The sequence below is a fragment of the Haliotis rufescens genome, unplaced genomic scaffold, assembly GCF_023055435.1.
Source record: "Haliotis rufescens isolate VD_foot unplaced genomic scaffold, xgHalRufe1.0.p SCAF_71, whole genome shotgun sequence".
In the NCBI taxonomy this organism is placed as follows: Eukaryota; Metazoa; Mollusca; class Gastropoda; order Lepetellida; family Haliotidae; genus Haliotis; species Haliotis rufescens.
This window is the reverse complement of record NW_025964363.1, coordinates 731,346-745,648: the sequence shown is the minus strand read 5'-3', so window position 1 is coordinate 745,648 and position 14,303 is coordinate 731,346. Positions and strand designations below refer to the sequence as shown.

General features: G+C 42.2%; 1 protein-coding gene across 1 annotated transcript; it reads right to left on the bottom strand.

Moving 5' to 3' along the window:
- Positions 1-7,669: 7,669 nt before the first annotated feature.
- LOC124111584 (transforming growth factor-beta-induced protein ig-h3-like) lies at positions 7,670-14,045 on the bottom strand. Its single transcript, XM_046471335.2, has 6 exons — positions 13,871-14,045; positions 11,134-11,336; positions 8,904-9,540; positions 8,509-8,607; positions 8,233-8,343; positions 7,670-7,863 (listed from the first exon to the last, which is right to left on the bottom strand). Exons 1-6 carry the CDS (start codon positions 14,043-14,045, stop codon positions 7,751-7,753), a joined length of 1,338 nt encoding a protein of 445 aa, XP_046327291.2. The 3' UTR covers positions 7,670-7,750.
- Between the last annotated feature and the right edge of the window lie 258 nt (positions 14,046-14,303).

Below are 14,303 nucleotides of genomic sequence, written 5' to 3'. Positions count from 1 at the left end.
TATACTGAAAATCAAGTTAGGGTAGCAAATAGGGTAGCAGCAAAGCTGGAAGGTGAGTACCTGTTGAATCACACTGATGACCCTTGTTACTTCTTAAGTCCTACAAGTGTTTAAGGTAACACTAACAGATTGAATGATTTGCTTACTACTTGAGAATGTCTGCATGTTTCTCACATTGTTGAAAACATGACGGGAGGGGGTGGTAGGATCTCACAAATGTTAACATGTTCAAAGTTAGGAAGTGTATGGAACCAAAGGCTGGCCGTCGATACAGATCATAGAGATCGACAATTGTCAACTAAATATCGATCAATTATCAATGAATATCAGAGTAGTAACATTGAGCAACTATGCAAAAAAAGGTCAGAAAGAAATCGACATATTTCATCCCACTCTTGAGTGGTGGCACATATATACATGGATAACTTTGTGAACATTTATGATATAACATGCTTTCCATCTTTCCATATTATTGACAAAACAAGTTTTGGTTATCTGAACTATATTTCATCACAATAGTTCATGTAAGATATTATCAATGATACAATTTTCATATCGATTATTATTAATATTTCTTTACATAAACGATAATTCTGATTATCAATCTTTTTAGCCAGCCCAGATGAGACCACGCTTGAGCAAGACATGTCTGGATGATGGGGAGTTATTGTTCCACCTCATGAACGTATCTTAGTGACTTGTACCTCTGATGAATGTAGTAATGTCATCACTGCGATACTGAGATGCATGCGTTCACATGAAACCTTACCTTTTCTGGTAGTATTACCACCAAGAGAATTTGTGGTTTACAAATATGACCATCTGGGCCCCATTCCACAAACATAGCGCTAAGATGATTGTAACTCCCATTCTTTCACATCGGCTTACAACAGTCGTAGCAGTACAATCGCTTTGTGGAATTGGCCCTAAACTGTTTAGATACTTGAATGTTGATTATTTGCTGTACCCGTCCATCAGCACGATAAGGATAACCCACATGGTTGCACAGTCCAGAAGCTCTTGATATTTTCCCACTCCTTGGGATCATTTTGATTTACATTCCAGAAACACATATACTTCTGTGATAATCACTGTGTTACCAAATATCACTGCAAGGTGCTGCCATTTTGAGAATGTTTTTTTTGTGATCAAGAAATCATTGAACATTTGTTATAATGATTGAAGTTTGCCGTCCATGACCATTTCCTTTAAGGGAGCAACCATTTGATTTTCAGGAGGGGGGTCCTCATGCATCGGCTGATGTTTGAAGAATAATTGAGCTCCTAAACATGAAAAAAGAAAAATGCTTACCCCTTACTAAAATCCTCTCCCCCTCCCCCTTGAAAATCAAATGGTTGATCTTTGAGAAGATGAATTGTAATTGCCTTGTCTTCAGAATAGCAGCAGTTGGTTTCAACTACCTGCATATGTCATGGTGGATGTTTGTTGTGTTGCTTGAGGGTATGAAGTTTCTGTATTACTTGGATCATTCAGACAAGGCTCTGCATAGCAGTATCGGGTAAAGAGGCTGAGTGGGCAACAGGGGTGTCGGCTGGTCTGCTTCAACAGTGTTAGTTTTGTCAAGTGATATAGAGTGTTAAAATCTGTATTATGCAATATTAGTGTACAAGTGAAAAAAGAATGGTGTTGGTGTGCATTTTATTGCGAGAGGTGAAATTGTTATGTTACCACGCCCACTTCCCTCTTTACTGTTGGAATACAGGGAAATTACTCTGGGGTTATCAGTTTTACACAGAAGTTCAATTACTAGTTTTGAACTTTTTATGCATTTTCAACCACATGGATAAGGCATTTATTTTTTAGAAAGCATCAAGCATCTATGTTAGTATACTATTGTTTTCTCAAATTGATAAAAATGTATTTCCCTCACTTTCTAACATGTAGTGACATTCAGACAGTGTCAATACACATCAAGTAACAAGATTACAGTGACGTCATAGTTTAAAGAATATGTCAAAATATGTTTGCAACATTGTGTTAAATGGGAAAATTCCCTTTTTGTTTAATATTATTTTCGCTGTATCTTTGACAGTCTGAATCTATGACTAATACTAGTAATAGCTTCACCATGTTCACCACTACATGTTGGTAACAGATTAACTTACAACATCATTGGAACACTCCCATGCTCAGCAGTTCAAGTTATGCATTGTTCATATACCAGCAGACATCCTTAGGATTATGTTAAAGAAATTGTTCCCTTAGACAAGAACTTTATCTTATTTTATCCTACCTTTACGCTGTTGGCCATTAGATGAACCTCACCTTGGGTCCATCAGTAAATATAGCATTGTTCATCAAGTCAGCAAAGACAATATCACAAGACTGGAGCAGGCTGATGATCCAAGTGATATGTAACAGTTGCTCATGTTGAAGAGGTTATTTCACCGTCCGTCCACTTGTGTATATGGCACATGTTAAAGATAATGATTTTTTAAGAGCAAATATTTTGTTGTCTACTTTCATAAATATTTTGTGTTGGCAATATAACCAAATTTTGTACTGGTCTGGTTTTCTTTTGAAGGTTTGAAGTGGTCACTGGTGGCACAGTCATCTGAGACACACTCAATGTCTGTGCAGAGTTGCATACCTTAGTCATGCCATGATCTGCAGATTGTGGGTTCAAATCTTATCTTCAGTTTGTCAGCACCATGATCTGATCATGGGTCATCTGTTGATGGGTTTCACCTGCTCAGGGGTTTCACCACCTCATGGGTTTCACCTGCTTGTGGGTTTCACCTGCACATGGGTTTCACAAAGGTGCTAAACATCTACGACCTGTATCACTGTGGGCTGGCTTCTACGTTCAGCCTGTTTTATTCCTGAAATATTGTCAATCCAATGTACAACAAGCAAGTACAATATGAGTGAGATGGTCACATAGAAAGTAGTGCATTTCCACTGACTGTCTTGTTTTAGGGATTACCTGGCCCATATTGTCCTGACAATGCTAAAATATTTCTGAGGCCATATTCATGAATTAAATCCCACAGAAGCAACATGTTTCTGGTTTTCACTGCCGTCTGATGACAAATATGTCCATTAATACATGTGACCTGTGAAGATCAGGGTTAGAATATGTCTTCAGCAACCCATGCTTGTCGTAAGTGGCAGCTAACGGGATCGGGTGGTCAGGCTCGTTGACTTGGTTGATGCATGTCATAGTATCCCAATTGCATGGATTGATGCTCATATCATTCACTGGATTGTCTGGTCCTGACTATTATTTACAGACTGCCATCATGTAGCTGGAATATTACTGGGTGTGGCCTCAAACAACAAGAAAACCAAACATATTAACACAGGTGGTAACATGGAGCCACAGAGTATGCACAATGTGTCAGCAGCTGATATGGAACTTTATAGCTGGACAGTACAGTGTTTGAAATATTAAAAAATTGCCAGAGTGTCATCAGGACCCACAGACTTTAGAAGCTGCAAACCCTGATTAAACTCTTCAGGCCCTCATTTACACAAATAACTTGACATGAAACAATGGGCCAGACACGAGATCTACCTGCCACGGTCCTACGGGCCGACACTCTTTTCAAACACTTGGACTGTATTACATTGTTGGACATCTGTTGAGCACTCACTCAGTGTTGCACAATCAAGATGCACCAATTGTCCAGCATTACATGCAAGAACGTACAGTGTGAGTATTAATTGCTGCGAAAACGTACGTCTGTTTCATCATTGCTATAATCCTGTATTTTGGCTCTCGTTACCCAATAAAAATCTATAGATTTTCAACAGGAGGCACGGGTGGCCCAATTGTTTAAGGCGCCGCGATTCGCTATGCAGAGTTGTGTCCCTTGGACAAGCCAGAAACCTATGATTGAGGGTTCGAATCCTGGTTCGCCAGCAATTACAATGGCAGTACACAATAGAGTGGTAGTACAACATTCAAAGGCAATAAATAATATGACAGTGGTCAGTATCAAATACAAAAATACAGTGGTGATAGCAAAAGTCAGTGATAATAATATATATTCACCCAGCGACAACAGTGGTCAAGCTCCCGGGATGGGATGGGCATGGAATCAGGGATGATGAGAGATCCTCACATGAAAGCCGGTTTTGAATCGATGAAATGCGCGAAAGATGCGTAAACACGCTCTTGTCCCCTTATATACAACCAACCCAGCCACTGGAAAGCCCTCGCCAGTCCATCGGCAATAGAACATAAAAGAAGTTTCCGTAACATACTATCACTGTCAGGATAGGACGTTTACACACCACACTAGATTCTAAATAAGGTACTTCCTGACGAGTGATCACTGTCCAAACACAATGCAATGAGCGTCTACCGAATCCCAACAGAAACAATGTAACACGGCTACAGTCAGTGTTGAACAATAAAATACACTGTCATGTAACAATATTTTCAAGTTGACGTTATTCGATACATATTACTAGTATTATGGCTGATTAAGTTGTATTGGTCACGTAAGTCGTGACTGTTCTTGGGAAGGCTGGCGTCACCCTCTCTATCAAGAGCCTGCATTTCAACAGAAATCGTGTTGTACCACCGTTAGCAATTCGACACATTTTAGCCAATGGCGTTTAGAGCGTAGAAACTTGGGGAAATCGCCTATGGTCGCGTGTAACGTTTTCAGATGAACCAACGTCACGCGAACGTCAACGTAAGACAGCACGACAGATTTGGGGGTGGATGATATGGGGCGGGGGTACAATGACTGCCTCCGGGGTAGAATAGGTCTTCAGTAACCCAGGCTTTTCATAAGAGGCGACTATGGTTCTCTTAAGAGGCGAATAACGGCATCGGGTGGTCGGGCTCCCTGATTTGGTTGATGTATGTCATCGTATCCTAATTGCGTGGATCGATGCTCAGGATGACAGTCACTGGATCGTCTTGTCCAGTCTCGAATTATTAACAGACCGCCCTCATATAACTGGAATATTGCTGGGTGAGGCGTTAAACATCAAACAAACAAACACCCACAATTACTGCCAGAACACCACTGCACATTGTCCGTGGAAGGGTCACTGGACAATTACTACCGAGACGACATTTTGGCGCCAATAGTTGTGCTTCTTGCTCAGCATGCTGGTACGTATTTGGTTTCCAAGACGATAACGTTCGTGTCCACAGTGCACGTGCACTACCTACAGCAGAAAACATCACTATTTACCCATAGAGCACGTGATCGGGATACGTGTTTGCCAACGCTAAAGGCCACCCGCTACGTTACTGAAAATGGGCCAGGCGCTGCAAGAGAAGTGAGGTGAGGTGAAATGGAATTTAACGTCACGTTCCAGATTATTACGCTTATATGGCGACATGGTGATGCTGAATTTATAGTGCTAGCCCACTGGGATACCATGGATCTTGGATCCTCAACTCAGACAAAGTATACTGACTCAGAGCCGACCAGTCCTCGTTTTAACCACTTAATGCCAAGCACCAGACAGGGTAACAACAAGTACCATTTTAAACGTCTTTTGGTATGACGCGGCCGGGGATCGAACCCCCAACCTTCCGCTCTCCTCTACGCTAGACCAGGGAGGCGGTCTGAAGGAGACTCCCTCAAAGTGTCATTGGGAGATTGATTCGGACCACGCCGTACACACAACAATTTCTCTTTGACCGATCATGGGGACATGACCCCTTATTGGTCAAGTAATCTTAAACGATCCATTTTTTACTACATACGCTTGTCGTCTTCATGGATGTTTGCTCCTATATAACCGCCCACATGTTCTATGGATTGCGCAGGTGCACCTGGTCCATGTTCTTATCCACCCAATACCATCACTCGAAACCTTTTTGTATTTCTGTGATCTGTCATATCAGGATATTCCTGTAGAATGGCAGCCACCTCAACTGCCCATCCTTGTGGGTGCGTTTATAAAATAATAAGTTGTGTACTTATATTGCGCTAAACTCCTTACACAAGCTGCATGTTCAAAGCGCTAACATTACTACCCCGGTCAATGGATCAATATGCACTCGATGTTTTCATTCTCAGCTCCCCGGAGAGTATAAAACCAAAGCTGCCTGTTGGGCGCCTAAAGGTTAACAGCCACATTTCCATCTCGAGCAACCGGGTACCCATTCACTGCTGCGTGGACAAGGGAGGGGGCATTTCGAAGTAAGTCACTAGCCAAAGGAAACACCACGTGTGCTACATGTGCTTCAGTGTGGGTTAGGACCGAATCCCTAGAAACTTATGCGAGCCGTATGCACACCCAAAGGGTCTCTACAAACAGGTTCATGTTTGATTACAGAAAGCTCATATGTCTTTACTGCTATTAATTTTGAAAGAAAGTTCTACCAACAATTTGAAAGTCTTTGGAATGATTGTAACTGAAATGCCTACCATCCCAGAAAAGCCAAGATGGCAAATCATTGGCATGTCATGTCTGGATATTGCCACCGCGTTTGACATTAATCATACCGAATCAGTCGACTCATTCGAAAACACACATTGACTTGACACGTGTGGGACTTGCCGAGATCAGGACGTCCACGAAGACCAGTGACAGAGAGGGCAGGATCATTGTACGTCAGCCAACGGCTACCAACTTCAACTTGCACTGTTCTTCGTCATCACTGGATTGTCTGGTCCAGACTCGAATATTTACAGACCGCTGTCATATAGCTTGAATATTGATGAGTGCGGCGTTAAACAAAAAAAACAACATTTAACTGTGACACTGTTTACTAATCTATGTCGTGTTCTACACACGATGTGTGCTCGTGAGTATATATTCTCTGCACGTCCAAACCGGGTTCAAACGTAATTTCCGATCATAATGCATTGTGTGCAGGCCACGTGACCCCTTTTGAAAACCATACCGTGTGGAAAAGACATATGGACAGCTCCCTTTGAATAAAAATGTTCGTTGATTTTGTTTGTTGAATTATTTCAAACTGTCTATCAGTAACCCCTTATACTTCAAGACCATGCAGTGTCGAAAACCCCTAACAGTGTGGTATCAGCAGGCAAAGAAATGCCAGGGGGAGAAAACGGTGCAACGTTAAGAAAAAGGCAGTCCAGGCGCATACATTTAACGTGGCCAAAGTGACTGCGTTCTAGAAACTAGTTATTTGACCTAGACTGACGGCAAAAATAACTTTGCCACTTGAAATAAAATCGCAAAAACTTAAAAAACATATATGTTCAAACTAAATAATGTAAAACACATCGTCCAAACAAAACAATGTTCCATGCAGAAAGTTATAGACGTTCTCGGGGCGGTTTTGGGGGGAGTCTTTTCTGTATTCAGAAAATGCAAAAACGTGAAAAACACGTGCATGGGCAGGCTAACTACACGTGCAATAAGAGTATATACATGAAACGAACGAACGGCCAAGAACAGGCAGACCCAGGGTAACTATGCACAATTAAGACCGGTACTTGCATACATTGCTTCTCCGGAATCGTGTCACAGAGCTTCACCTATTGTTCAAGGATACTGTCGATATAGAGAGATGTAAAGGGTTCTCGTCCAGTGTCGATGTAGACATATGTAAATGGTTCTTGTCTACTGTCGACACAGACGTATTCAAGAATATATTTGTTATATATTGTCCAGACAAGTGATGGGACCTGTGTAATAAGTTGAAATAGTAGACAATCAGTGTAGGTCATGTGTAATAAGTGCAAAGAGAAAGCATACGGCCGATGCAGTAACATTTTATTTCAACATCGTACATCATGCTGTACTGCATCACGTGCACAGGGGTACTTCTACATCTTCATCACACAATAGGATTGCTTGGCAGGTGAAGGACGCCGTCCAGGACGTAGATGACGCCGTTGGTGGCGTGAATCACGTTCAGGATGCGGGCTTTGTTGAACTGCTGCACGTGACCTGCAATATATTCACAACAGAATGGTTTTCTTGTCTGTACAACAGCAAATAGTTTGGAATGCCAGGAAGAGACAGCCTTTAAGTATGCTGAGTCGTGCAGCTTTTCAAGTTGGTACTCTAGGATTGACCAGGGACAGACGGACCACGGTATGGGGTCTTTCAGGCAGTGATAATGGCTGACAACAAGGTCTTACACGTGTCTTCAATGTGTACTTGCCTTGTGTCTTCCATTTGTGCTGGCCTTGTGTCTACAATGTGTACGGTCCTTGTGTCTACCATGTGTACGGTCCTTGTGTCTACCATGTGTACTGGCTTGTGTCTTCATTGTGTACAGCCCTTAATTTATGTCTACCATGATATGAGTCTCACCGTTCTGCATGGAGACGTGGATACGATGTCCCTCTAGGGAGGTGAGCATGTCGTTCTGGTGCAGAGAGGTGGGGGCGTGGATGCCGTCCAGGACGTGGTACATCATGGTACCTGAAAATACCAAACGTTGCACACATCACCACTGTGTACGATATGGTCATTGGTCTTTCAATACAGCTGGACCTTTGCTGGAGGTAAATATCATTCAAGAAACATCCAGTTATTATTAAGTCATGTGCGGATGATGTGCAATGCCAAATAAAGAGGTGCACGTACTCTCCAGGAACATGGCGTGATTGTCCAGGTTGTTTCTGTAGGCTGTCGGGAGCTTGCTGAACGCTGCATTGGTTGGCGCGAGGAGGGTCACTTGAGGCCCTACAGGAAGAGACAAGGTCAGGAATACGTGTTTTATCATTGTATCTTAACATTGCCGCATCTCCACACAACGGTAGGGGTTGTGTCATATATCTCTTCTTCTCTTCAAAGGAAACTTGATGATTTAGTTCAGTCAATAACGGAATGTGTTATAATAGCGTGGCTTATACTAATGCTTACATACTTATACACTCAGAACAAGGAATGGAGCAAAGTCAAGGATTATTGTACACTTTGACAAGAAAACTATTCCAAACAGTGACACAATGTCTGAAAGAAGTAAATGTGTTACTTACTCTCGAGCTCGCTCCAGACGCCAGATTTCATCAAGTCCGCAATCAAGGTACTGTACTGACCATAGCCCAGGCTTAGAATATGAGTGATGCTGCCATGCGTCATGTTGCCATGGGTACCGTTGCCATGGGTACCGTTCCTATAGTGAGTACAGTTGATACCCCAGAACCCGTTGAGGCATAATGTGCCGTTGCCATGGGTACCGTTTCCATGGGTACCGTTCCTAAAGTGAGTACAGTTGATACCCCAGAACCCGTTGAGGCATAATGTGCCGTTGCCATGGGTTCCGTTTCCATGAGAACCGTTCCCATGTTGAGTACAGTTGATACCCAAGAACCCGTTGCGACATAATCTGCCGTTGGCATGCACAATCGGTTGACTGACAGTGTTTGTAATGTGTGTGTAGTTTCCATGGGTACCGTTGCCATGGGTACCGTTGCCATGGATAGTACAGTTGACACCCCATGTGCCATTACGACACAAGACATATGCTTGACGGCGGACTTGTCCAGACTTCTTGTTGTTAGTTTTGTTCACCAGTCCTGATCCCTCCAGTATGACCTTGCTCACAAGGAAGATGAACCCGTTCGAGGCTCGCTTGTTGAATCCAGTGATAGTGACGTTGTTCACAAGCACTGCCTGCATGAAGATAAAAGGACAGACGTGCTAGGCGTTATGCAACATCACCGTGGACGACATCTACAGCACTCTAATGACATGGGCATTATCTGAAATTAAAGTCTTGTCAGGAGTGTGTTCTAACCAGCGTACACCTTCCCCTTTGTCGGGTTAAAGTACAGAAATCTACACGACAGCCTTTGTCGTTCTTCCTTACCTCGGTCTTAGTGGGGTTAAAGTACAGAAATCTACACGTCGCGTTTGTCGTTCTCCCTTATCTCGGTCTTAGTGGGGTTAAAGTACAGAAATCTACACGACAGCGTTTGTCGTTCTTCCTTACCTCGGTCTTAGTGGGGTTAAAGTACAAAAATCTACACGACAGCGTTTGTAGTTCTTCCTTACCTCGGTCTTAGTGGGGTTAAAGTACAGAAATCTACACGACAGCGTTTGTCGTTCTTCCTTACCTCGGTCTTAGTGGGGTTAAAGTACAGAAATCTACACGTCAGCGTTTGTCGTTCTTCCTTATCTCGGTCTTAGTGGGGTTAAAGTACAGAAATCTACACGTCGCGTTTGTCGTTCTTCCTTATCTCGGTCTTAGTGGGGTTAAAGTACAAAAATCTACACGACAACGCTTGTCGTTCTTCCTTATCTCGGTCTTAGTGGGGTTAAAGTACAGAAATCTACACGTCGCGTTTGTCGTTCTCCCTTATCTCGGTCTTAGTGGGGTTAAAGTACAGAAATCTACACGTCAGCGTTTGTCGTTCTTCCTTATCTCGGTCTTAGTGGGGTTAAAGTACAAACATCTACACGACAGCGTTTGTCGTTCTTCCTTACCTCGGTCTTAGTGGGGTTAAAGTACAGAAATCTACACGACAGCGTTTGTCGTTCTTCCTTATCTCGGTCTTTGTTGGGTTAAAGTACAGAAATCTACACGACAGCGTTTGTCGTTCTTCCTTATCTCGGTCTTTGTGGGGTTAAAGTACAGAAATCTACACGACAGCGTTTGTCGTTCTTCCTTACCTCGGTCTTAGTGGGGTTAAAGTACAGAAATCTACACGACAGCGTTTGTCGTTCTTCCTTACCTCGGTCTTAGTGGGGTTAAAGTACAGAAATCTACACGTCAGCGTTTGTCGTTCTTCCTTATCTCGGTCTTAGTGGGGTTAAAGTACAAACATCTACACGACAGCGTTTGTCGTTCTTCCTTACCTCGGTCTTAGTGGGGTTAAAGTACAGAAATCTACACGACTGCGTTTGTCGTTCTTCCTTATCTCGGTCTTTGTGGGGTTAAAGTACAGAAATCTACACGACAGCGTTTGTCGATCGTCCTTACCTCGGTCTTAGTGGGGTTAAAGTACAGAAATCTACATGACAGCGTTTGTCGTACTTCCTTACCTCGGTCTTAGTGGGGTTAAAGTACAGAAATCTACACGTCGCATTTGTCGTCGTTCCTTACCTCGGTCATAGTGGGGTTAAAGTACATTAATCTACACGACAGCGCTTGTCGTTCTTCCTTACCTCGGTCATGGTGGGGTTAAAGTACAGTTCATGCCTACCTTTTCTTAGTGTGGTTAAAGTACAGGAATCTCGGCGACAGTGTGTGTCGTTCATGCCTACCTTTTTCTTAGTGTGGTTAAAGTACAGGAATCCCCCCGACAGCGTCGTTAGGTTCTTGTTCCGGATCAGCTCGGATCTGTTGTAGGTTCCGTTGACTGAGTGGAAGAGGACGAGCTGTGCCAGCAGAGTCTTGTTGCGTGTGATGTTTTTAGACAGACCCTCGAAGGCCGCGTTGTCCGGCACGAACAGGGTGAAGTTCCCGGCTGAAACAAGACGTAACTGCTCAGAGTATCTTGTCCAATGTGCGAACGTTTCCATACAAACTGGCTTGTGTTCTCCAAGAACAAAACAACATCCATATCGCTATACAGATAAACACACGCAACAAAACAACATCCATATCGCTATACAGATAAACACACGCAACAAAACATTTTCAGCAATCACGGGAATTTGCCAGTGTCGGATACCGACTATATCATACGTATTAATAAGGAAACACTATCACTTAGTAATGATACCAGGTGTTCCAGAAAGCTGAGCGTATCCTGTTACCCATCACAAATGCGTGCAAAGGCAAGTCAATTGTTCACTTTACAAAACAGGGAACATATGGTCCCAATAGGGAACTGCATCCGACATTTTGTTCCTGATGCGTCATATTTGGAACTGTTATTCACATGCATGTCTGGCACATATATTTTTCAATGCGTTACTGAAGCCTTGAATGCTGCGACCCTGATAATGAAATTTTTTGAGCAAAAGTCGCGTGACCTTCTTTAATATCTTAGGAGAAAGAGCATGCTCGATTGTAACTCTAAAGTTTTGAAATCATGCTGAAGTCATGGCTCTCGTCATACAGTCTTGTGGGGTGTTGTTTGTCACTCTGAATCTGTATGTGTCACAGTCAAAGTCAAAATCAGGCTATATTTACTTTGACTGAGTCTCTCCGGTAATGTACATATTGACTGAGAAATGATACAGGGTTTTCGGTGGTACGAGAGGGGAGGCAACTCTGCTTGTCAAGTCGTGCAAGGTGGGCACATTCGAAACTGTATGCACTTGTTGTAGATCGTATGTGCTACTTCCAAAAACCTGTACTACGAACATCTATGTTGTCATTTTAAAGCAAGTTTCTGACTGTTAATTGGATCAGACTTATAAACTATAGCAGAACTCGCATAACTAGATCGTGGGCTCATCAATATTCATATTAATAATATAGAAAAGTGTGAGGTCTGTGGTCATAGCCTTGTCTCATGTCAGAGTTCCTTCCAAGTGAAGACATCATGTTCAGGTTCATACAGCCCACGACTGTTGTAATTGATTCATGTGTTACAGTGGAAAAAACAGGCTGAGTGCTATTACCTCTCGACATGCAATTTGAAGTACGTTTCTTGTTTTTTATTATTCTTGCAAAAGTAAGATGGATCAGCTAGTGACGTCAGCCTCATAGAATGTGTATACCTATCGTGGAGGTCACGTCCAACTAAATTGTTCATACATACGTTTCCTATCAATATAGCAATATATTCCCGCAAACTAATTACAAATGTGGGAACACTAAGTCAATCCAATGAAGCCTAGAGATTTACAAATATGGGCCCAACTGTTTCGATCACTGTACATGACAGAAATGGTTATCAGAGAGTCAACTCATGAACCTTCGAGATTTATAAATGTTGTCTCTCCTGCTCTAATCGCCAAGACGGAAATAAGTCGGCCCAATTTCAGAAATTTATTTTCAGCACTAAGCCAAACTAATGAAGCTTGACGAGATGCAAACGTTACTTTCTGTATTTTCTCGCCACTTCAGTTATATATTTTCTCGTAATTGTGATTTTCTTTTCCTTGTTATATTATGCTTATTTCAAAAATAGGAAATTTTGAATGTTTTCGATTAGTTTTTCGTAATTTCGATTATTTTGTCGATATTTGAAGATTATTTATAATTGAAATAGCAGCAAAATAAACGAATAACGAAAACAAATATAAAATATCGAGGGTTTTTTAAATAAACTTGTAAAAACAAATAAACAATTTCTCATTATTCCAATATTTTCCTGAAAGTTCGTGGTTTTTCACAGTTCGCTTCCAAAAACACTTGCCTTCAAAATTGTGTACTTATATTTTCGATGATGCATCTTGTATTTACTTATCGGATTGTAAACCTCGAGAGGGAACGAATGTTTTGTCCGCCATCACTCAGCGTAATGGCGGATAACAGATCTTTACCGGTCCGTTTTCCAACACGATAAGTAAATATATTGTAGCACGACTTGAGTCTGAAGACAAGTGTTTTATGACGTGAGAATCGTGTTGTATTTTGCGTTAGATCATAACGCATGCACTTTGCTGAAGTATAATGCAGATGCAGATTTGGATCGGGGATCTATTTGGAAAACACAATGGGACAACCCGTAGCTCTGTGTAGTGATAAGTCAAAATCAAAATGTGTTTAGGGAGCAGCACGGTTACAACAGCAACTTTTTTCCAATGCTATCGAGATTTGTGTTTAGTTGTATTGGGGATTCGAGGTTAGCAATGAGAATCAGAGTCAAACATTTGATGATGTTCGGGAGGCGGTTGACAACCTCACAATTGGTGTCCATGGGGATTCCTAATTCTTGCCTCCATGTTCTATGCCCTAAATCTAATTCAGACCGTATGATTGTCAGTATTTATCATCTACGTTACGTTGACAAAAGTAAAACTACAAGGTCAGCTGGAAGTCTGGAGATGTCATCCCAACTGAACCACTCTGTAATAACCTGCTCACAACCATGCATCGACGTACCCTTCCTTGTGAAGTTAGCTGTCAGGTTGGCTTCGCGAACGAAGTGGGCGAACTTCGTCGCCCCCAGGCTGCGGGCAAGAGGGATGAGTTGCTCCAGTTTTTCTCGCCGGAAGGGAAGAGACATCACCACCCCGAGCACCGTGGCCGCCACTAAGCTGAGGAGAAGGGTCTTCATTCTGCAGGAGTAACTATCAGGACTGATCCAGTGCAGCCTTTATATTGACGAGAAGTTTTTTTTATCTACCGTTGGTTTCTTTTCTTCTGGTGTAATTCGCAGAGACAATCACGTGGTTGATAAGACACGGTATATAAAGGTAGGACGTATATTTAGACTTATTATTTTCATGTGCTGAACTCATGTTAGATACATAGATGTTGAAAATTTAGAACTTAGGAATAGTAGAAATACGAAAAGGCAAGTTAATACACTGAA

Coding starts and splice junctions, on each gene's coding strand:
- LOC124111584 (XM_046471335.2), bottom strand. CDS start 14,045: ATGAAGACCCTTCTCCTCAGCTTAGTGGCGGCCACGGTGCTCGGGGTG. Junction 8,608..8,903: donor CGTCTGGAGCGAGCTCGAGA/GTAAGTAACACA, acceptor CTCTTCCTGTAG/GGCCTCAAGTGACCCTCCTC. Junction 7,864..8,232: donor CCACGTCTCCATGCAGAACG/GTGAGACTCATA, acceptor AATATATTGCAG/GTCACGTGCAGCAGTTCAAC.